This window comes from Psammomys obesus, unplaced genomic scaffold (assembly GCF_907164565.1).
Source record: "Psammomys obesus unplaced genomic scaffold, mPsaObe1.curated_primary_1811, whole genome shotgun sequence".
NCBI lineage: Eukaryota > Metazoa > Chordata > Mammalia > Rodentia > Muridae > Psammomys > Psammomys obesus.
This window is the reverse complement of record NW_026596155.1, coordinates 6,917,586-6,941,646: the sequence shown is the minus strand read 5'-3', so window position 1 is coordinate 6,941,646 and position 24,061 is coordinate 6,917,586. Positions and strand designations below refer to the sequence as shown.

The 24,061-nt window shown below is 40.3% G+C and overlaps 1 protein-coding gene across 1 annotated transcript; it reads right to left on the bottom strand.

Moving 5' to 3' along the window:
• Window positions 1-22,904: 22,904 nt before the first annotated feature.
• On the bottom strand, window positions 22,905-23,558 carry Naa11 (N-alpha-acetyltransferase 11, NatA catalytic subunit). Its single transcript, XM_055594629.1, has one exon. It carries the CDS (start codon window positions 23,556-23,558, stop codon window positions 22,905-22,907), a length of 654 nt encoding a protein of 217 aa, XP_055450604.1.
• Between the last annotated feature and the right edge of the window lie 503 nt (window positions 23,559-24,061).

The following is a 24,061-nucleotide window of genomic DNA, read 5'->3' as shown; positions in this document are numbered from 1 at the left end:
TGATACTCTGCTATGCTTGCAGACATGAGTCAGGCTAACTGTCCACCTAGCAGGGGATTGAAACAGATGCTGAGACCCACAGCCAAACATTAGATGGAGATCTTGGAATCTTATGGAAGAGTTGGGGGAAGGATAGAAGGACTGGAAGGGGACAAGAACTCCAAAGAGTCAACTAACCTAGACCAATGGGGGCTCCAACCTAAGTGCATGCATAGACTGGACCTAAGCCCCCTATACTTATGGAGCTGATGGACAGCTTAGTCTCCATGTGGGTCCCATAGCAACTGGAGCAGGGGCTGACACTGACATGTCACTGGATGAAGTTGCCTGCCATTGGGTCACTTTCCCCTTGGTGGGCAGCCTTGTCTGGGCTCAGTGGAAGAGGACCTGCTTAGTCCTGATGCTACATCAAGAATCAGGGTGGGATGGCATAGGATTGAGGGGAGTGGCAGGGGAGTTCCCTTCTCTGAGAAGAAGGGGAAGGGGAAATGGGGGAAGAGGAGAGAGGAGCCTGTGATCAGTATGAAAAAATAAAAATAAAAAAGGAGTAGAAAGTTGCAAGAAGGGATCCCAACATTATTTTGGGTCATGATAACAAACACAGCAGCAAAATCCTAAAACGCATGGAATGAGATAGACATTGTGCTAAATATATCAGTTTTTTAGAGATTTTATAGTTTTAACAGCCTTATGAAGATGGTACTATTACTTCTTTATATAGATGAGGAAACAAGATGCAGAATGTTAAAGAAAACTGTCTAAGTGTAGACACCACAACGGTGACCCAACCTTGGAAGACAGGTTCCAGTCTATGCTTGTGATCATATTGCTAGTTTACAGCCAGAGAGCTGCTTGCCACTCATCCAAGAAATTAGACTGTTATGCCCAGATTTTAGTGCCCCCAAAGACCACCAGGAATGAGACCACATATGCAAGAAAAAAGAGCCTTTATTTGGGCTTAGGCTCTGTCTCTCAACCATCATCACCAATGCAGTGGATCAGGGAGAAGAGTCTGGAGCAGCTGCAAGACAGGGTTTTTTATTGGGGTTTGAGAAAGGACCAGGAATTTCCAGCTTAACAGTTACACAATTGGGTGACATTTAGCAAGGGCAAGTTTGTTACAAACTGATGGGCTAACTAACATAACTAACATTGAGCAAGCTATCCATAACCTCAGGAATGTTAGGTATTTTCCTGTGTCATGAAGGTTGTAAGACCTTGTAGTAGGCCTTGTTCATTGGTGGTTTTAGTTCACTTTCTCCTCTCCTCTGCTAGGAAGCAGTGAGATGGGGAAGCAAGGAGAGGTGGAGATGTGAGCCTGTCACTTACAGATGATTGTAACAGCACAGAGGGACAGACTGTTCTAGGATAAAAAACCCGTCGTCATCTTTATTAAGGGTGTCTCAGACAGATGTCTTCCTCAATTTCTTAAACTATTAGAAGAACATGAGTAACATGATAATCTTTTCAAATTTTTATCCATTTAATTTCCCCATTTTCCCCCCTTTAAAGATCTGTGTTTGTGTGTGATATGGGTGTGGCGTTCATGTGGGTGTGTGCACACGTGTGTTTATACGTGTGAGTTCCATTGTATATGACTATGTTGTATGTGATTTCTCTTACATATGTATATGTTCATGTGTGTGACTTTTACTGTGCATGTGTCCATGTTCCTGTTTGTAAATTATATCGTACATGTGTGCATATTCCTGTATGAGTTCTATTGTATGTGTGTGCATGTTCATGTGTGTGACTGCTATTGTATGGTTTAGAACAGCCACAAGAGTTGATCCCTACCTTGTGTGAGGTAGAGTCCCTGCTGTTTTCGGCTTTAGAGGCCATGCTAGCTGGCCTGTGAGCTTCAGGGGACCGTCTGTTCCCACCTCCTACCTTCCTCTACAGGAGTGGTAAAGTTTACAGATGAGCATGACTCTGTCTGTCTTGTACATGATTCTGATGATCTTAGCTTGGGTCCTCTTCGTTTCTAAGCAAGCCCTTCACTCACCAAGCCGTCTCTCCTGCCTACATATTTTTTCTTATTGGCATCACCTTTGGGATTCCAATTAGCAGGTATTCCTTGTGCATCTGCTTCTTCAGAACTAGCCCATTTGTAAAAGCAGATACTCCTAGGGAAATGTGTTTTCTTGCTTGCTTTCAACAGCTCCGGAAAACGCATTCCCAGTGTCATTTCACTCTTCTTACCAGAGAAACTGTGATGGAAAAATAGTAACAACCAGAACAATTAAGAGAAGAACATAACAGTTTTAAATTAAAATTTTTTATTTTGTTATTTTATGTATATGGGTGTTTTGCCTACAGGTATATCTGTGCACTGTGGGCATGCCTCGTGCCTGTAGAGGCCAAAAGAAGGTGTTAGATCCCCCAGAACTGGATTTACAGATGGTTGTCATCTGTCAGTGTGGGTGCTAGGAATTGAACCTGCGTCCTCTGAAAGAACAAATGCCCCTAACCGTTGAACCATCTCTCCAATTCCACCCTGCCAGGATTTTGTGTGAGGGAGACAGAGACACCGTCATTCTGGGCCTTCCACGTTCACTCTCTCACTTGTCTTTAAACAAGGAGGGGACAAGTTGTGCATATTTGCTGATAATGCGTAGAACAGGAGCCATCTAGTTTTCTAGCCTTCTCATTCTTGATGCCACAAGACTTCCATGTGAGGGCTTTGTAAAAATGAATTTTTTTTAATTCTTTATTAATTACACTTTATTCACTTTGTATCCCCCCTGTGGTTCCCTCCCACCTCCCGTCCCAATCCCTCCCTTCCTCCACCCTCTGCATGCATGCCCCTCCCCAAGTCCACTGATAGGGGAGGTCTTCTTTTCCTTCCTTCTGATCCTAGTCAATTAGGTCTCATCAGGAGTGGCTGCATTGTCTTCTTCTGTGGCCTGGTAATGCTGCTTCCCCCTCAGGGGGAGGTAATTAAAGAGCAGGTCAAGCAGTTCATGTCAGAGACAGTCTCTGTTCCTATTACAATGGAACCCATTTGAATACTGAACTGCCATGGGCTACCTGTGTGCAGGGGTCTTAGGTTATCTCCATGCAAAGTCCTTGATTGGAGTATCAGTCTCAGGAAAGACCCCTGTGCTTATATATTTTGGTTCTGTTGCTCTCCTTGTGGAGTTCCTGTCCTCTCCAGATCTTACTGTTTCCCACTTCTTTCCTAAGATTCCCTGCACTCTGCCCAAATGTTGCCCATAAGTCTCAGCATCTGCATTGATAGTCTGCAGGGCAGAGCCTTTCAGAAGTTCTCTGTGTCAGGCTCCTGATTTGTTCCCTCTTTTCTCCTTCTTCTGATGTCCATCCTCTTTGCCTTTCTGGATAGGATTTGAGCATTTTAGTAAAAATGCCTTTTAGAGTCTTTCTCCTTAGCTTGCAAGAGAGCATCATTCTAGTATCTTCATACAGTCTTTCCTCTCTATTCACCTGTATCTCTGTCTTAATTTGCTCTTCTTGTAAGGATATTGGTCATATGTGACCAACGACATCCCAGTGACCCCTCCTAATGATCTCGTTTTTAATTAGTTACTTCTTTAAGATCACATTCTGAGGTGATAGGGTCAGAACTGCAACCCAGGTGAATGTAATTCAGCCCATAACATGAACTCTACCTATTGCTCTTATTTTTCAATAATAGTACCATTACAAATGGCATTCCCTCCCTTTCTTAGACTTTAAAAGTAATAGGACCTCTTTTAAACCATGGAGCTTCTGCATACGTAAGTATAAATCTTGTTGGCATTTTAATTTTCTCTCTGGAAATCTTGTTTCATGGGCAGTGCTGAAGGATCCTGGAGTTTGTTTCATCACTGCTTTTATGAAAGCAGCCGTTCAATGAACACAACATATTTTGTTAGTTTCACCAAGAAGCAGAGGAAGATTATGCTGTGATCAACTTCCGTCTGGCTGTAGTCAATGATTCTCTGATTGGGCCCAATGACTGATTTAATAGATCTAACCCAGAGCAGTTACTCATCCCTGATATTTGTCCAATGCAGACTCCATGCTATTTATGTAAACGATGTTTTATATGCCTTCTGTGCAGATAAATCCAAGCTGACAGGACTGGTTAAGGGATGAGCGTGCTCCCAATTGGGATGAGGGGCTCGGTATCTATCTTTATCAACTATCATGTTATTTCACTGTCAAATGGACCGCTCTGATGTGATCTGAAGCATCTTATTCTCTGCTCCAAATGTAGCCTCTTGACATTTCAGAGGGCAGTGCATCAGGAAAGACAGCAGAACACAAAGAAAATGGACTCGGGAGTGGCTGACTTATCTCTGCTGAGTGAAAAGTCTCTTAAATCATGAGAAAGTATTATACCAAGGCCTTCAGATAGGAAATGTTCTTATGCCCAGCACACTCTATGTGTATATCTGTGGCAGGTGTGTAGTCCTTTGAATTCACAAAGCATGAGGCTTGTATGTTTTTGTTTTTTTTTTTTCATTATTTTATTAGTGCATAATGATTTTCAAATTTATAAAGTACTTTTATTTTGTGTAGTTATTAGATCAAAAGATTACATGTGATTTCTGGTTTGAAAATGACGGATGACAGCTTATAAGGTATACTCTTTATTTAGCTCTCTCTTTCTCTCCTCCTCCTCTCTCTCTTTGTGAAAAAAAAAAACACTCAAAATCCAAGAAGAAAAGAGAAAAGAATTATGGAAAGTTGATTGATGATAGACCTGGGACACATATGAAGCAACAGTAAAATAAGAAAGAAGTATATTGTGCTCTATGGCTTTATCAGGAGAGACTAAAGATAATTTTGTACAAAATTTTATTTTTAGTTGCAATACAATAGTCAATATAATTTAGAAAGGACATTCTATTTTATTGATATATTTATAACATATTCAATAGAATAGCATTTTTAAACAGTGAAAGGCATCTGCCATTTTATTGAAAGTGTCCTAGTTAAGTTTCTGTACATCCAAATAAATAACCACCATATTCTGGTTTAAAAATGCTGTCCCCATAGAACCCCATGAACTTGAAATTATGTGTGGGAATCACTAAGAAAATTATTTTGTGAAGGGAAACTACTGCTCTCTCATGTCCTATAGTTTTTAAAATAATAAAAAAAAGCAAGGGGCAACCTCATTAATAAATGCTTGTAAAACAACTGCAGTCATATTCCTAGCTAAAGACTAAATTATTGTGCATTATAGTGTGCCTGTCTATGATAAGTAGATTATTATAGATCATTCTAAGAGGAGGTAGAGGAAAGATTGCACCAACATTAGCTTCACTGGTATTTGCAAGCTGTAAATTTTGTTAAATGATACAAAGACGGAAGACAGATGGATAGAGGGAAAGACGAAATCAGATTCAGGATGAGTTAGTACTGCAGCCTACACCTCAGGGCTGTCTTATTACCACAGGCTAGCAAGCATCAATGGCCAGCATTCCCCCTCCCTCCCCCTAAAATGTACCGATTTATATGAAAATTAAGATTACAAATTAAAGCCTGACTATCCTGGAGTTTTCCAGTTCATCAGCCATCCAATAAAAATGATGTCAAGCCTGTATGCATAATTCCCAGACGATTACTTTGTCCTTACAGCTAAGCCCTGTCCCTGATACGAAAGATCTCTATCCACTTTTATTGAAATAAAGAACTAACATCATAATCCCAATATTGAGGTATAATCTTCATTATCTCCTGACCCTCTTGAGGGTCTCCCAATCTATATTACTTCAGATTTGGTTTATTTATAATCCTTATGTATTTACTTTTATTGAGATAGGATTAAAAACTTAAAAAAAAAAAGCTTCCAAAATCCTTATGATCTCATGATTGAGTTTCAATTCAGCAACAATCAACTAATGTGGTAGAATGAGGGTTTTTTTTTTATAGTGGTTCTTATAGTTATATAGTTCAAGCTTGAAGAGGAATTAATTGGTATTCCAAGCATCCTCGTTTCATCACATGATTTCCATTCCAACTTGGTATGTGAAATTATGCCATTATCTTTTTTTCCTATTTATTAAAGAAGCTTCAAGTGTGTGTGTGTGTGGGGGGGTTTGCTGATAGTATGTGAAAAGACAGACACAGAATCATCTAGAGTTACTTTCATCTCTCCCCTTAGCAAGTTTTGATTCATACCTATAGTTAATTACTAGTAAACTATAACCCTCCAACTTCCCCTTAGCCCAAGAGCCCAAGAGCCCAAGAGCCTTAATAGCCTCTAGCTTTGCCTGGGGCTATTAACTATCAAACCAGTCACTAATGCTGGTCAAGATTATTTCTGGAGATTGTCATTTGTTGATTTCATAAATGTAGATAAAGCAGCCTTTGCTGTAAGAATAAAACAGTACTTTAGCTATAGCTCTCTTAAAAAGGCACCAAGAAACACCATTCAGAACCATATTGTGCTGGCGTACTTTCAAGCCATGCCACATATCATTTTTTGATGCGGTTCCAAAGTGAGTCCTGAGAGTGCATTACTCAACATTCCACAGGTAATTGCCATGCTTTCTTATTTCAGTATTTAGAGACACACACCTTGGAGCTACGACGTGTCCTTCACTTGCATGTGTCCCTTACTTTTACCTTTTGTGTAAGAATATGTGGGGAAATATTTGGCTTTAGAAAAGTAGGTTAAAAAGAAAAGTACTTTTTTTTTTTCTTCATCTAACGTCATTTTAGAGGGGCTGCCTCTAAAATGCTGCTGCTGACTGTCCGGATGCAGAGAATTCTTCTTCTACTATTATTGATAAGGAGGATTGCGAATAGTTTTTCTTGGCTCTATTGTACTATTGGGTTTTATCTTTGTGCCCATTAGTTGCTGGGCACAGGCAGGAACACAATTAGGCAGAGAGTGGGGAGGTAGAAATAGCCTGTGATCCTGGAATCATCTTTTGGCATTCACTGACCCCCACATGTTCAATCCTCTGTTATTAAAAAGTATTTACAGCACAGGGTGTGGCTCAGCTAATATTTTGTACACCTACTATCTTCTTAGTTGCCTTCAGAACAACTCCTATTGAGAACACTGCAATTACTACTGTTTTATAGATATGAAAGTTAAGAGCCTAAAATTTCAAACGATATGGGAGAAAAAGGAAAACAGAAAAAACAGTTTCAGGGTTTCAAATGGCATCATGTGTCTGGTATTCTGCTCCTTAATTCACTCAGACAGTAAAAGCTTCCTTCCTTTATTCTCCCCTATCAGTGGACTGGGGGAGGGGTATGGGAGGAGACAAGGAAGGGAGGTAGGAAGAGTTTGGGAGGGGATGAAGGAGGGGGTTACAGCTGGAATACAAAGTGAATAAATTGTAATTAAAAAATAAATAAAACCACCCACCCAACCAACCAAACAAACAAAAAAATCTACTCCAAGTTGGCAAGAACATCTCTTGGCATTGCAGTTTAAATATTTCAAAAGGCTGATAGTGATGTTTATAAAGTAGACTTAGCCTAACTAAGACTAAGTAAGTTAGGTATATTATATAGGTACTCTACAATATTCTTCTTAGAAGAAAGCTCACCAGTGACTAATAATTCAGAATGAATTTTCAAAAAAAAATCTTTTATTTGTTATGATGTAGATGTACTTGATGGATTAACTGATATAATTGCATAAAGAAAAGGGTAGAAGGGAAAAGAGTGCAACGGATATGGGATGCGGACTAATTTAAAGGGCTTCTGGTCTCAGCCAGGGTGTACTATAGAAGTCAGTGCTAGGTATCAGAGCTGAAGAAGAATTCACTTGTGCCCTTGACTTAGCTTTGTCCTACATGACAGAAGACAGCAGGTAACATCCTGTGGGACCAGGTTTATAATTTATAAGGCTTTGGCTTTTCAGGAACAAACCTAAATTACAGAAACCTAAATTTCAAAAGCTTTACATTTTGAAGTGAGCCCCCTTTTAAGACAAGAACTTCAATTTTTTTTGGTGACAGTGACAGTGTTTCATAATCCTATTTTGGCTTATCAAGATGAAAACCATAAATAGGGCGTTCTTTATTCAGGATGCTGTTATTTTTTAAAGCCATGTCCTTTTATTATGCAAATAAAATTCTCCCAATTAATATTTAAAAAGATCTAGCTGGGTATGGTGGTGCGTATCTGTAATCCTAGCACTTGAGGTGTGGAAGCCAGAGGATCAGTCGTTCAAGACCAGGTAAGGACACAAGAGATCATGTCTCAAAAATCAAAACTTCATGGTTTGCTTAGATGAGGATTAGGGAACACACGTACATTTCGCATGCCATCTTTGACCTTTTATCACCTGAGAATTTTGTCGACGCACATGCAAGGTGAGAGGAAAACACCTCAGAGCTGGTGATCTCTCAAAGCAGGTTTCCAGGATCAGACTAGGGCTGCTAGGCTTCTCACTCACCAAGCCATCTTCTTAGTCCCTCAATTTGATTTTTAAAACATTACATTTTATTTGTCACTGTGTACATGAGTGCAGGTACAGAGGTGCCACAAAGCATGGGCGGGGGTCAGAGGATAATGTGCGAAAGTCAGTTTTCTTCCTTCCACCTTGTACCCAAAGCACAATTACCTGCTAAGCTCAAAAGGGAATCCTTTGCATGTGCCTCAGGGTAAAATGCCAAGGGCAACCAAGTGAACTCAGTTTGAGCACTCCATAATACTATCCGTCATTAGCCAGATACAGTTCAGTTACAGACACAGATGCTAAACCTGGGTACAAAGCGGAGATGCTTCAGTCTTAGATGTTTAGTGTTCCTACAGCAATTTACTTTCTACCACCTCAAGAGAGGAAAGAGAATAAATTTAAAGAAATGGAGGAGACACGGAGAACGATAGTAGAGATTGTTGCTTTCAAAGGGCATGCACAGGTGTAAGTGATTTCAGGGAACACAAGTCTACATCCAGTTTCTTAGTACACCTTCCCAAACGAACTGCCTGAGCGCACTGCAGTGCTGCTGACTTCTTCAGTCCCGTCCCCCTTCGCCCCCCATGTAGTCAACGATGACCTTCAGCTCCTGGTCCTTCCGTCTCCACCTTTCACATACTGGATTCGAGCTGTGTGTCATTATGCACACTCACTTTTCCCTTTACACCTATGGTTTTACTGCTTCTCAAGGAACGGCTAAGCTTTCATCCACAGGGGAACTTAAGTAACATCAACACATACCGCTACCACCGTCACCACTATCACCATCACTACCAGGAAGGCTGAAAGCTCTCACCTCAAAGAGGATAAATGATAGTTTATTCCAGAGCCAAGTATGAATCACGAAGGCTTAGGAACATGGATCTAAGTTATCCCAGAATCTGTGTTACAGCATGGAAGGAGTTTCCCAGTAGCAGAACAAGGAAAGTGATAGAGCAAGGTAACTTTAAAGTACATTGGTGTGAACATCAGAGAAGCAGTTGCAGCTGGCTGGTATGTCTCAGACATTATTGCCATCCCATTCTCAGCCCTTTGCTTGGTGAAGCATACATTGCAAAGGTTCTTAATCCATATATCATGATGATCGGTCTGTCACAGAGACGGGAAAAAAAAAAGGCCTCTTTGTGGGGAAGGAGGGACTAGAGATAGTCAGAGAAATTGTAATTCGGCTCTCATGCTGGTAACATTCCAAGCGCTCAGCACTCACTGAAGTTTTCATCATCCCATCAGTTTTAGCACACTGTCCCAGGGTACAAAAATTTCTGAGATGACATTGTTTGTAGGCTGAAGAAATGTTTCCCAGAAACATCCTATATACATTTTCAAAGTTATTAATTTATTCATTGTGCCTACTGTTCAAGTCAGCTGTGGAGTTTTTACTTGTCTTCTGAAATAAGAATTGGACTCTAAGAAGTAACAGTTCATAGAAGTCTGGTGATGAAAAAGCAGAGAGATGGCCCACTAAAACTTTCCATGCAAAAACTTTACACGCATGTGTGTGTGCACAAGCGTCCCTTTCACTCAAAACACGTGAATGAGAGAATAAGTACAACCTCATTAACATGACAATTTATTATACGAACATTTATGAGATAAAGAGATAAACAACTCTTATCTTGGCATTTTCTCTTCTGAAAAGAATAGTTGATTTGTTACAATTACAGAAATTCACTTCCTTCTTCATATTCCATCCCTTATCCACACACATTTCCATCACTGCAACAGTTACTGTTCTAGTGATTAAGTTGTAGGAAACAATGATTTCAACCAATCCCCCCCCCCCCGCCACTAGAAAGAAAAAAAAAGCAAATAATCACACTCGTTTGTACATGTTTAAATTTGAGGGTGAAGAATCTCAATAGGAAAGGTATTAGCATTAATGTGCACGACTATTGAAAAATAACATACAACCTTAGATTACCTCATTATAACAAAACATTAAAGGCAACATTCATTTTCATCTCTATTTTGTAAATGACAAAAGTGGGGATCCAGAGGCTTTCCAAGTGGTAATAAGCCAAACTAAGGCTAAAATTTAAGCCACTGGATGCAGAGGCCTGACTTCCCATGCTATTAAACCAACTCTTATGGAAATGGCCCAACTTATAAAGAACTGTGTCTGTAGGTGAGCTCTTGTAATACTCAGCAGAGGTGATGATCCCATTGCAAAGGTGGTATATATATATCCTAATTTTAGTCAGGAAAGCAATGTATGTGTAGTTTATTAGGGATTTTTGTGGGGACCTGAGAAAATGTAATTCTCATGCCCATATAATGCAGAAGTGTTTAAATAACCCTTTGAGTACACCTCAAGGAAATGATCTGTATCATTCAAAATTTTGAAGATGTATTCATGTTAAAAGTATAAAGGACCACAACAATGCACTTGGTCTGTTTTATAGGACCTGGCCAGGTTCCTGTCAATTAAAGTTCAAACACAGAACACCTAGACGGTGATGGATAAAAAGAGATGGAGACAGGGGTGGGAGGGCATGCAGTTCCAGACCAGCCAGATGTCTGGCTCCTAACAGGGCTATGCAGAATTTGATTTTGTGTTTGTTGTTCTGTAAAGAAATTGAGGAAGTTTCAGTTTGACTTGTGAGTACTCTCACTCTTCTGGCTTCTGTCATATATAGCCAAGGCCAAGGTAGAGCTATTGTTCCCATGAGAAGTAAAGGTGGATGGAATAAGGGCACAAACTAATGATGACAAACTCCCAGAAAGAACATGGGACAATCACATTACATGCAAATGCATGAGTATCCAATGCTCACCTATGAAAAATATTGTAAAGTTATCTAAGAACCAATTTAAGTTTACAGAAAAGAGCAAAAAGTAGATTCCTCAGTCCTTTCCATGTTTATAGTAAACAAAAGTTTGTTGAATCAGTTGAGTTCCCAGCCTCCTTTGAAATGAAATTCTTAAGATCCTGTAATTGTCTCTGCAGATGTGTAATTGCCTTGCACTAATCAGTGATTTTCAGATGGTACAGTGCAGAGCAACTGCTAGGGAAGGGTTCACCGCACCTGGCCTGGAAAGGCCACCTTTTAACAGGGTGCCTTGTGTGATTCTGAAGCAATTTCATGAATGGAACTTGAAAAAACAATGGCTAGAAATTCTTTTTGAGTTGGGGAGGTGGTACTTAACAGAGTCCTTTTTTAAATTCCTGTAATACGTTATAATAAAAAAGCAGCTCCCTTCCTGGGACCCACATGGTAAAGGAAAAGCAGTTCCCACAAATTGGCCCCTGACCTCCACCTGGGCACCAAGTGGTACATGTGCCCACCCAACATAACGCTAAACAGATTTAAAGAAGTTAAATCCTAAAAGAAATCCCAAGACCATGCATGTTTTTAAGGATGGAATGGGATACTACTAATCTGGGGAGCAGAGACTACTCTGAGTGTGTGCTGTTGATGTGGGTGTGGCCAAACCAAGGATTCTTGGGGAAATGGCACCTCCCACTCTTGGACAAGGCTTAGGGCTGGCAAAGACTTCCTTCCTCTGCTCTGCCTGTAGGTGTTGATCGTGTGTAGCTTCCCCCTCAAGATATTTATGCCTAAACATTGTTCCTTTCCTGGGACTACTCCTACTGTATTAGCTAAATCCCGCCTCTGTCTACTCAACTCTATAATACACATGCTGAGCTTCCATGATGCTGCATTTCTCCATCAGAGTGCCCTGACCACCAAATCTCAGCTTTTCTGTGCATCTGCATTTGTCTTCTTTTCATTCCCTCACCACTGAGTCAAGCAAGGAAAGCCAAGCAAGGACTCAGCGTATCAAAGGATTCTAATACACTTATTAGAATTATTAATTCACTTCATACACTATATATAAACATTTTTATTATATGTATTTTGGTATGTCTCAAACTTACTATTCAAATTACTTGGTCATCAACTTCTTGACACAGTATCACAAACAGCATTTATGTGAGTGAATGAGATTCTGAATTGTTTAGGGTCTAGTTCAAACTAATCAACCAGTAGTTACAGGTGTCTTAGACTGGTTAGAAGTTGAGTTTTAGACTCTTACTAGCCAGTATCAGCATTACATAGAACTAGTGAGGAAAATTCCTTTATTTCTTGATCCTTTGAAAGCTTACCAACTTTAGAATTTCCAGCATTACTCCATGTATCTCACTCACCTCCATATGCCATTATTTTATTTTTTTATCATCTCTTTCTTATTGCTCTTCAAGGGAAAGCAGATTTTTAACTATATAACTCACAAGCTTCATTCACAAGTTGATGCCACAACTAAACAAAACTTTATGTCCTGGTGAGGAATACCTTTGAACAATTTACTGACAAAACAAGGTCCACCCAATAGTTTCTGGAAAGCCACTCATTCAGAAGGGCTGTGAGTCACTCTACAGTCAGCAAAACTGCTCTCATACCATGAGCGATCCTACATCCTTGCTTTGGTCTCTCTATGACCAGCTTAAGTGAAAAGCAAGCGGCCTATTCATTAAAAAAAAAAAAAATCATAATTTGCTCTGTGTGAAAAGAATGACGCCACCACGGAAGCAGTGTCATAGGCTCCCACTCCCAGTGATGGGAAAAAAGGAAAAAAAAGCAACCTGTTGCTCTGTTCAGTCAGCAGCACTCCCCTGGAATTACCTGAGAACTTGCTAATTTACGTCCTAAACAATGTTAAAGTACTGTTTACTTTTATTATCTAAACAGGCATAACCCAAACCAGGTAGGCTGCTGCTCTGTTGGGTTCCTGTTGTCTCCTGGTAACAAACAAAAGCACCGAAAGCTTTATTCAGACCGCAAATGTCTGGAAGCCTTTCCTATTTCCCAACTGTTCTGATTATTACCATCAGTTACTAGAGACTGGCTGGCACTGGGCTGGAGAGAAATCACTCAGGTAAGCTGAGGCTACTCCTTCTGTTTCTCCATCTGCTGGGCTGTTACCACGAAGACATATTGACAAGGGCTCAAGGAAAACATGGAATATTTCATCAGTAAGATTATGCTGCCCTAGAGACAGATGTTAGAAAGCTGTAATATTTAAAAATAAAGAGATAATCACATGCTTGAGGGAAAAGAATAAAAACATTTCAGAGGTAAGGGAGAAAATTAAAAAGGAGAATGGAAAGACAGAGGGCTGTGTTAAGACACAAAATGGTAAATCCTTCTATTGGAGAAAAAAGAAAGTTCTATCTGTGCCTCAGGCAAGCCTTTACCCTTAGACACGTGTTCTCCACACACTGGGGTAGATTTGTAAGAAGTACTTATCAGGGCTGATATGGATTACAGAGAACAGACTTATCTCTTGTCATCAGCTGGTTAATATCAGCGCTTAGATGTAAATCCATACTCCAGTTTCATAAAAACGTAAACATGAACATGTTGGATATTTTGGTCATTCAGAGAATATGGAAACTACTTTGTTCTAAGTCCATCTACCGGTGACTTTTCTGCTGAAGTCAGAGCCCTTTGATTCACTTATTTTTACTGAGACACAAAATACAATTAAAGATTGTGGTTACAATTAAAGATTATATAGATATTTACAATTGACACATGGTTGTCATATATTAGGTCAATACTGAACATTTTCAAACAGCAGAATCTCCTTTTTGTCATCTGACACTTTAACATTCCTTTGCAAATAAAGCTGAGTTCAAACAAGGGCAAAGAAGGAATTTTAGCTTGGATTTCAAGCAGGATTGAGCTGAAACCCCAAATAGTTATTCCCTGTATTGCTTCCATTCTTATCTGTAAAAAGGAGATAATAATGCCCACTTCAGAGGGTGAGCACTGCAGAGCCTCAATAAAAGGCAAGTACGTCATTACAAAAGGAAGCAAGCATAAAGACAAAAAGCAACTGACATGAGCAGGCAGATGAGTGCCCAGTTTAACAACTGCCTGCTCTTTCCTTAAACCTATGCAATCTGCTTGTACAGCCGTTCTTTATCACATTCTCCAACTGGAAAATGAAAAAAAAAAAAAAAAAAAAAAAAAAAAAAAAAAAAAAAAAAAAAAAAGCTTGAAAGTGGATACAGGACCCAGTGAATTCCAGAGAAAGTAAGAAGAAATAGATTACTTCCATTTAAAAAGGGAGCATAAGGTCTAACTTGATGGTTCCAACTTCTCCCTTAGTGACAGAAACCCAGACAAATAATGGCAAAAGCTGCAAGCTGAAAACTTCACGAGTTCTCCCTGCTTCCTGTTTGGAATTTGTGAGAGACAACTGTGCAGTGTAACCACAACCCAACACGGAACCACTACAAACAGTACAACGGCAGCATGGTGAGGAGGCCAGGCATGCTCTGTCATGGCAGGCTTCAAGCTTCCTTGGCTCTTGCGCAGCAGGCTCTTGTGTGGAGGTGCTCCTTCATGATCACAGTAGCTTTACATTATGGAGAGTTGAAATTGAGAAGCCACTCAACTGAGTCACCGGGAGATAACCCCAGAGAAGACATTGCAGAGTATAGCAGCTAAGCCAGGGTTCTCACGACAGATGTGGCTGAGACCTGAAGATCAGCAATGCTGTTGAGAAAAGAGAGTGTATGAGCAGCAGTGGAGGGCACAGATCTCTGACAGCCCTGAAAGCACTATGGAAGAATGTCAGCTTTCTTCAGAGATGTGGTCCCTGAGAGGGTAGTCACGCTCCAGTAGAGGATCCTATACCCATCACATACTTTGTTTTTTAAGCACATGAAGTCAAGAGGCAAGTGGTGGGGCGACAGGGGAGATATGGGAGATGTATTTGATCAAAGTGTATTACACACATGCATTAAATTCCCAAAAAAGTTAGAAAAATGCAGTAGTGTGATGAATAGGAGGTCAACAGCAGATCATTGAGGAAAGCACTAACCAGTTTGCTCTACATGATCGCATGGAAGGTGGTGGGAGTAAGACTACAGAACAAAGTCCCCACAGATGTGAGGAGCCCCCTTCTCCCCACACACCCAAGCAGGACACATAGCATTTCATAATACTTGCAGGCCCAATCTCCTTTAAGACCTGCCCTAATATTTTCAAACCTAAAGAAACCAAGATACTTCTTTTGACATCTTCCCATCCAATTTTACTCAAAAGGATTTGTGATACTGTGTATGATGGCACATGCGTATAATCTTATCACTCAGAGGGCTAGTAGGCAGATCACTCTATTTCCAGGCCAGCCTGGGCTATAGAGTAAGATACTGTCTCAAAAAAAACCCAAAACAAACAAAAAAGATTCCAAAGGTCCTGAGTTCAATTCCCAGCAACCACATGGTGGCTCACAACCATCTATAATGAGATCTGGTGCCCTCTTCTGGTATGTAAGTACTATACTGTATAAATAATAAATAAATAAATGTTTAAAAAATAAATAAAAGAAAAAAAAAGAAAGGATTTAATACTGCAGAGGTGAAATGCCTTTAGTTCCTGGTTATCAAGAGGCAGTGTTCTGTTCTGTAAGTCATCTTTTGTTTAGTGAGAATTGGTCAAGAATCCAAAATATGGATTGTGAGTTTTCAACATAATTTAAGGCTTATTTATTTAGTCAATGGTTGTGTGCTGAGTGCCTACCAGGAATTAACAAATATTTAAAAAGATAAATAAGACATGAGCTTTATCCTTGTTAGTTAAAGGTTTGTGTGATGTGTAAATAGACTGAGTTTTTTTTAAAAAGGCTAGGAGAGTTTCTGCTTATTTTTAGTTAAAAGTGAAATAATAAGAAAATATCACAACTATAAAAACTGAATTATCTTTTTCCATCTACCTTGCACACAGAAGTAATAAAATAGAGGTTATTCTAATGCACAGAGCAGTTACTAAACTTTTGTTTGTACAAAAATTATCATTACAAAAAAAACCTGTTTCCAGAGTAAAGCAGGATCAAGTAGGATCCTGTGGAATTAAGGATCAAGTAGAATCAAGTAGGAGGCAATACTATGCAAAGTCTAATGATTAAATATTGTATTTGGGGGCTGTAGAGGTGGCTCAGAGGTTAAGAGCATGCACTGTTCTTTCAGAAGCCCTGAGTTCAGTTTCCAGCACCAGGCAGGATCAGGCAGGATCTTACTGCTCTGGCCTTCACAAGCACCTGCAATCCTATACCACACAAAAACATACATGCAAATTAACATTATAAAAATATTTTTATAAGAAGTATACTCGTTCTACTAGAAGAAAAATAAGATGTGAAGGAATAGATTGCAAACACTAGTATTACCTTTCACAGTTTTTAATGAACACTGTTAGCAGAGTTAGGCATGACTATATAAACCCTGAATATTTTATGGCTGTTTTAGTTATCTCAGCAAACATTGCCTGGCAACCTGAAGAAACTGAAGTGGAAAAGTAAAGTAATACTGTAATAAACGCTCTAAGGCAATTTATTTCATGGTACAGATACTTTCCATGAAGATTTTCTTTAAAAGGTATGTTGTATCCCTTAATTTATTGAGTTCATGTTTATATTAGCAGCACTGTTTTATTGATGTGATTTTATGTGTGTGTCTGTTTGTAGGATAGACATGTGAGTCAGATGTCCTTAGAGACCAGAAGAGGGTATCCCTGAAGTGGTAGGTAGTGCTGGGGACCAGCCTCAGGTCCTCTGAAGGAGCACTGCACGTTCTTACTGCTAAGCTACACTCCAGCCCAACATCACCAGGCTTCCTGAATGATATGGGTAGGCAAGGGAAGCCTGCAGAAGACATGTTAATTGTTGATAAAAATCTATGAACAGAAGAGAATGCTATGGTTTTACAATGTAATATTCTGGAGATATGAATTTATAAAATATCACTGTAGAATATTTTCAGACATATACTGACTTTTAAAAAACCACTCTCTATGTATAGAGTTTTAGTGAACTTTTTCTTACCTTGTTCACCACTAAATAGATTTTATTTTTCATACTGGAGCATGGAGAGGACACAGAGTAAGATTCTGAAGAAAATCAATCTCTGCTTTTATGTGTTCTCTCTGACAAAGTTGGTGTTTTGGCCAGCCTGTGTATACTACACACTGATTGAAAGGTGACACCATTAGAGATTATAAATAATTCAACAAATCTATCTGATTAGCTTCTGAGCACAGTATCTCCTCTCTTCTCACTGTTCTTCATCGTCACAGTGTGCTGCTGCATTTGAAATCTATAGTTCCTGGCATATCTGGGCTAAGGTTATACTTGGAATTTACCAAGCCTGTCAGTCCCTAACTTTCTCCCACATTTCATTATATCATTCTGGTTATAATTAGTTGTCTGGTAAAATTAAGAACAGTCTATTTCAGTGAATGCTCATGTGAACATTTAACAACTTTCTGCTGGAATGACAGCTTCACGACAGGAAGAATAAACTGGAAAAGGAAAAGTCGCTTAAGTAACCTTAGTTCACTCACTGGTGCCAGCTCAACCAAAGAATGCAAAGACTTTGATTTCTGCTTTTTGTTATTAAGCATCAGGCACATACTTCCTGCCAGGAAATAAACCACATTTTGATGCCATTCCTGCCTCCGCTTAGCTGGCTTGAACTGACCTGTTTCCACTGCTATGGCTCCCTCGGAGCTCGGCTGCTGCTGAGTGCTTTGACATTGCGCTTGTCAATGAAAGCTGTTTCAGTGCTCAACTGAATCTCCCTTCCAAAACTGCAAATTGTTGCTGCTCAGACACAACATTCACCATTTGATCACTGTTAGCTTCTGCCAGTAGCAGAATCTACAGTGTGAGGTGTGCTTAGCAAGACGAGCGCATCCTATGTAATCTTCACATTTGTGGAGCCCCAGTGGCCAAGTCACTATTCTCTACTCACTGTGTATGCAGTGCTGTCTACCACATGACTGCCTGACCTCTAAAATGGGGTATTCTTCCCTCTGAGCTTACAGGGGTGGCATGACTAAGGAGGCACTCAGGGACAGTCCTGACCACAGTTGTGGCAGTACAGTGAGTGCTACAGGAAAAGCAGCAATATTTACCGATATTTTTAGGATGGAAACATCCAGTCGCCATTCCACCAACTGTACTTACTCACTGAAAATGGAAATCAGGAGAAATGAAAACTCACTCTCTGGAAGACATTTTCTGTATGGATCTGGATTCTAGCTCCACAGGAGGCAGCAGTGTAGTAACATTTCTTGTCTGTTCTTTCTTGCTTCACGATTTAGGCAAGTAAAGCTATGAGCTAGTGACTGTTAAAAGGGGCACAGTAAGGCTTCTGATAACATGGAAGATAGGATCATTTCATTCAGAGTTGAAAAAGTCAAAATGGGAGAAGGTGGGGTAGAATCCCATCATGAACTTGCCCTCACTTGTGCAAAAGGAGAATAAATATGCTATATACTTATGTAAAAACCCTAGGTGGACTCCCAGAATTCCCTGTGGCATGTCTGAAGGGGAACAACAGGGATCCTCTGCTCCTGCCCTGACATGAAGCAGCTTTCCACATCCATAGCATAACTAGGATGTTTCTCATTGTGGAAGAAATGCTGCGGTTTTTCCACAAAGCTAAACATTTCCTTCTCTCTCTTGCTATTAACTGGAAATTCGGTGCTGATTTTTAAAGTCTCTATGAAGTTCTGTATTTACTTTCTTTCTTTCCCTGCTACCTAAATGCACATGAACAGGTTGAAGACATTATTTTAGATAATAAGAATTAGTAAGCAAGGGACTGAAAATTTGCATTTGTATCAGTTGTGAATGTATGTACCAGAAGTACTTGCTATACTTAGGGCTTTGTCACAAAAAAAATCACAGTAAGTTCATATCATATTATAGCTATTGCAGGCATCTCAGATGCCATTTATACTCAAGCCTAGAGATAACTAATTAATACACATATTGCTAGACTTTTATTTCTTAGCTACTGAAGCATACATATTGTTGTTACAGACATTTAAAAACTTTGACAATCCTATTATATAATCCATAGGCTTGTGATGCCTTCAGGAAACCTTTTCCCTGTTAAGAAGAGGTCCTTAGGCTTTGCCATATTACCAAGGGGGCTACAGAGACCGGTTTTAGATAGATCCTAGATTAACTTACAGAGCAGAGCCCTTTTCTTCTCCACCTATTCTTTAACTACCCTGCAGATCCACACTGCTCTATGATGAAAGAAGACTTTAATTTGTAAGCCACTAAGTCAGGGAATCTTTTATTTAAGTTTAGTTACTTTATGCAGAGCACCCTAACTGATAAAATTATCCCAACAATATCCACAGTGGTCTCTGGTTAGAAATGACCCAAAAATGAAGATGGAGGAACAAGCATTATATGGGGGTCACAGAAATGTCTCAGAAGGGAGGAGGCAAAATCTGGTGAATCTCACTGATTTCAAGGCCAGCCTGGTCTATATAACAAATTCCAGGCTGGCCAGCCAGGGCTGACCATATTGGAAGGAAAGAAGGAAGGAAGGAAGAAAGGGAGGAAGATAGGAAGACATCTCAAGAGGTATCAACCCAGAAAGAAGTGAAGCTGAATACAGGAAACTAAGATTGAATTATGCCACAAAAAAGTTCAACTGTAATCGTGTTTGTATGAGAGTTATAACTGCCACAAAAGAATCAATCTTTTCTGGTATTTTTCTCTTTGTCTAATAGATGAGCAGATATTTTTTATTTACTTCATTTCTCAGGTCCTAAGGGCTTCTGAATTTACTACACTTTAAATGTAGCATTTTAAGACACTCAAGAGATGCAAATTACCATAGCATTTCCTATGTTCTTCCAGAGATTTTTTAAAAAATGTCACTTAAAAAAAATCTGTTTATTTAAATTAAATAAACTCTTAAGTGATTAAAAAAATTCTTTTGTGCTTGAGGTCTTTTTTCTTTGCCTTATTTTTTAAACACAGTACTGTGTATAGAACTCGGGGCCTTGCACACATTAAGCAAGGGAATACCATTGTCCAGAAAGGTTTCAAGACAGGAATTTGATGACTTCTCTGTTTTGTTCAATTTTATTTCCACCTTTAAATTCATCTGCTACCTTGATTCTGGATCAGATGAATCCCATGGAAATTTTAAAACTGTCATTAGCATATGAACCCTTGAATTACTTGACATAAATCTTTGTAAAAGGAACTTCTATTCACCTGTTGTTTCAATTGTTGTTTTGGAGGCTGACAATTTTCTTCTGCTAACCTAGGCTTAGTCCTGGAAGCTTCTTGTCTCCATACAATCTAATCTAGGCCTAGACTGTTTTCAGCCTCTGAGACTTACTGCTTAATAAGCTCATCCTTTTCTTGTTCTTACTGAGCTTTGGGCTGGCTGGTTCAATTCAGCTGTTCTGGTTCAAACCCTCTCCCAGCCAACTATTCACTCTGGCGTTTCTCTTGGCCTCTGAATTGCTCTGCTCTGAGCTCAAACTAATTCCAGTAATCTGCTCTAACCTCCTGGCTCCTTCTCATTCTCTGGCTCATTCGGTCTTCACCCGAGTTCTCTCTCTGCAACCTGTCTCTCTCTTGCTGTCCCGGTAACCCTACGTCTTTTCTCTCTGCATTGTCCCTTAAGTTAGCTTCTCTTTCCTCTCTTTCTTGTGAGAGTTGGACATATCCTATTCTGTCAAACCTTTCTCTGATTTGTCACCTTTCTGCCACTCAAGCATCACTTTCAAACTTGGGTGGTGCTTCCTTTTACAAACTAACTTTACCTGCATTCTTTGGGATTAAAAAGATGTGTACCATTACCACACCTGGACTAGGCTTTTTTTTTTTTTTTCTCTATAGCAGGCTGGCCTTGAACTAAGATCTGCTTGCCTCTCTCTCCTGGATTAAAGGTGTATTGTATTCTAGCAGGATCACACAGACCTAGAAAGTCTTTGGATGTGATCTTTTGCCAGAGCAGTTATTTTCTGAACTAAAATCCTATACAATATGACAGTTCTTCCTGGAAGAAACACTGTGATATTTTATTATTGTTATTCTTAAGACGTTTTAAAAGTCATTTGCTGATATGTGTGTTAAGTTATCTGTGTATATTTATGGGCACATGTGTAGAGGTCAGAGGACAACTTTTGTGAATTGGTTCTCCTCTACCACAGGGATCCCAGGAACTGCAATTAAATCCACCAGGCTTGGCTGCAAGTGTCTTGAACCCCTGAGCCAGCTCAGGTTTTCTTTTTCCTTAAAAATATATAAATAAATATATAAAAATAAGAGTTCACTAGCCCAGGATAGTTTCGAACTCTTCCTACCTCCCAAGAACTGGGATTATAGACAAGTGCCATTATGTGTGGTTTTAGTGGCTTCTTGGAATGCATAATACTTTAAGTATTTGTGTGAATTTTCACAAATCCAAGAGTGAAAAAAAAAAAAAGAAAAGACAGCATAAGGAACCCACAAGTACATATTTCTCACCTTCAGCAGCTATTATACACTGCCATTCTTATTTTATTTTTATTTCCCTGATTTGTCACTTTTTCTGCCACTCAGTTAGGCAGGAAAACATGGGTGCTTTCTTCTACAAAGTAACTTTACCTTCATTGTTTGGGATTAAAGGCTTGTACCACCACACCTGGGCCTAAGCTTTTCTTTACCTTTTCAGAAGTTCTTATAATCAAACAAACTCAGGGCCATTCACAAGATAGGCAAACAATCTATCCTACCCCAGCCCACCTTTTTAGGCTATTCATCTTATTTGAACTCTCCACCAGGATTATTTTTTGACCCTTTATTTTTGCTATGTATTTTAAAACAAATTCTAGGTATTACATAGTTAACTTGACTAAAAAATATTTTTGTAGGATAATTATTAATTCACATTTAGCACACTTAATAGGACAGAGTCCTTGTTTGAATTTTGCTTGGTTGTATAAAATTGTGTCCTTGGTTTGTCTGAACGAAGAGTACAAGAGTGTTCCCAATGTTTGTTTGACTTAATAGAAAATTCTTTTGTGTGTTTTGGTGGTGGTGGTGGGAACAGGGCTGTCTGCAAGCTAAGCAGGAACACAACTGAGCTACATGCCCAGCTGCCCACCTGTTCTATCTCTAAAATGCTACTTATTTGCTGAAGAAGCCAGGACATCCTTCTGTCAAAATTCCTTCACTCTCAGCCAGGTATGGTAGGGCATGCCTACCATCCCAGCACTCAGGAAGGCAGAGACAGGAGGATCTCTGTGAGTTCGAGGCCAGCCTGGTCTAGAAAGCGAATTTAGGATAGGCAAGCCTACACAGAAAAACCCAGTCTCAAAAAAAAACAAAACAAAAAAACAAAACAAAAAAAACCAAACCAAACAAACATAACCAAAACATACAAACAAAATCCTTCATTCTTGTTCTGTATTTTTGCTGACTGCATAGTATATTGTTCAAAACATCCCTCCGTTTTCTATAAAAAAAGCCCTTGTTAGATTAAAAAAAAAATCTAACATTCTTTTAGCAAGAATTAGATGGCACTGTGGATACCTTCACTGCATTCAGGGAAAATGGAATATTAGTCTGAAAACAATGACTTGCAGTCACCAAAAACCCTAGGAAAAGTACAACAGGGTCGGGCAGGTCAAGATACGGTACAGAGGGGGCACAGAGGGCCCGGGCCAGGAAAGAGAATACCTCAGAGCAGGCTCTAGGAGGTGGAATCCAAGTCCTCTGAGCTGTCCTGGGCATCAGTGCTGTTGCTGCTACTGTCTTCGCCATCGGTGTTCTCCGGCTGACAGGCCTCTTCCGCACCAGGAAGTGTGCTGTCCTGGTCCTCCTGGGGCCCCAGAACCACATATCTGCCCCTTTTCAGCACCAGCTGCCTCCTCAGCTCATCTGCCATCTGTGAGAGATCCCGTTTCATGGCGTAAGCATCTTCCCCATCGGCATAGTACTTGGGTTCCACCTCACTAACCTGGAAGTTGAGGGTGTTCGAGTACAGGTGCAGGGCCGCCCTGTTGCTCTTCCTGACGTGCAGTGACACGTACTTGGCACTGAAGTTCTCGATCATCGCCCGGGAGGCCTGGTCCATCAGCTTCTGGGCCAGGCCGAGGCGCCGGTGCGAGCGCTTCACGGCCAGCGAGGTGATGTGGCCGTGGGGGACATCGTCCGGGTCCTCCTCCATCTTGGCCAGGACATAGCCCACTATCTTGCCGTCCTCGTCCTCAGCGATGTAGGAGAGCTGCGGCCATGACAGGCCGTGGTAGAAGTAGTACTTCATCTGGTAGTTCTCGGGCAGGCAGAGCAGGTTGCAGTGTTGCATGTTCATCAGGTCGTCGGGCCGGGCATTGCGGATGTTCATCCTGGTGGGCAGGGCCGGAGGTCCCACACCACGCCGCCGTTGCCTCGGCAATTGACTTAAGCAGGGCCGAGCCTCGAGGCGTGGAGACCAGAGGCGGGAAGACCGGCAGGCAGAAGGGGCGGGGATAAGGCAACTTCCGGAAGCGTGCAGCCCCAGCCAATGAGGTTTCCGGTTCGCAGGACTGCACCTGCGCACGTTGGGAAAGGGGCGGAGCAAGAAGAGCCCACAGAACGCTTTTTAAGAAGTGTCATTCATTGGGTCCGGTGTCTTGTATTTGATCAAATTTTAACTTAAAAACAAACTTATTCTGTCTGTGTGTGTATGTAATATGTGTGTGTGAGAGGGCATCTGTATCCCCTTTACTCGATGAGCCATCAATTTGGTCTTAATTTTGTGTCTGTTAGTTTATCCTCCTCTGAACACCTTAATAACCAGAATAAATACACCAGTACGTCACTGTCATCACAGGTAGCCGGTCCTTCCTGCCACTTACTCCCTGGACT

Coding starts and splice junctions, on each gene's coding strand:
- Naa11 (XM_055594629.1), bottom strand. CDS start 23,558: ATGAACATCCGCAATGCCCGGCCCGACGACCTGATGAACATGCAACAC.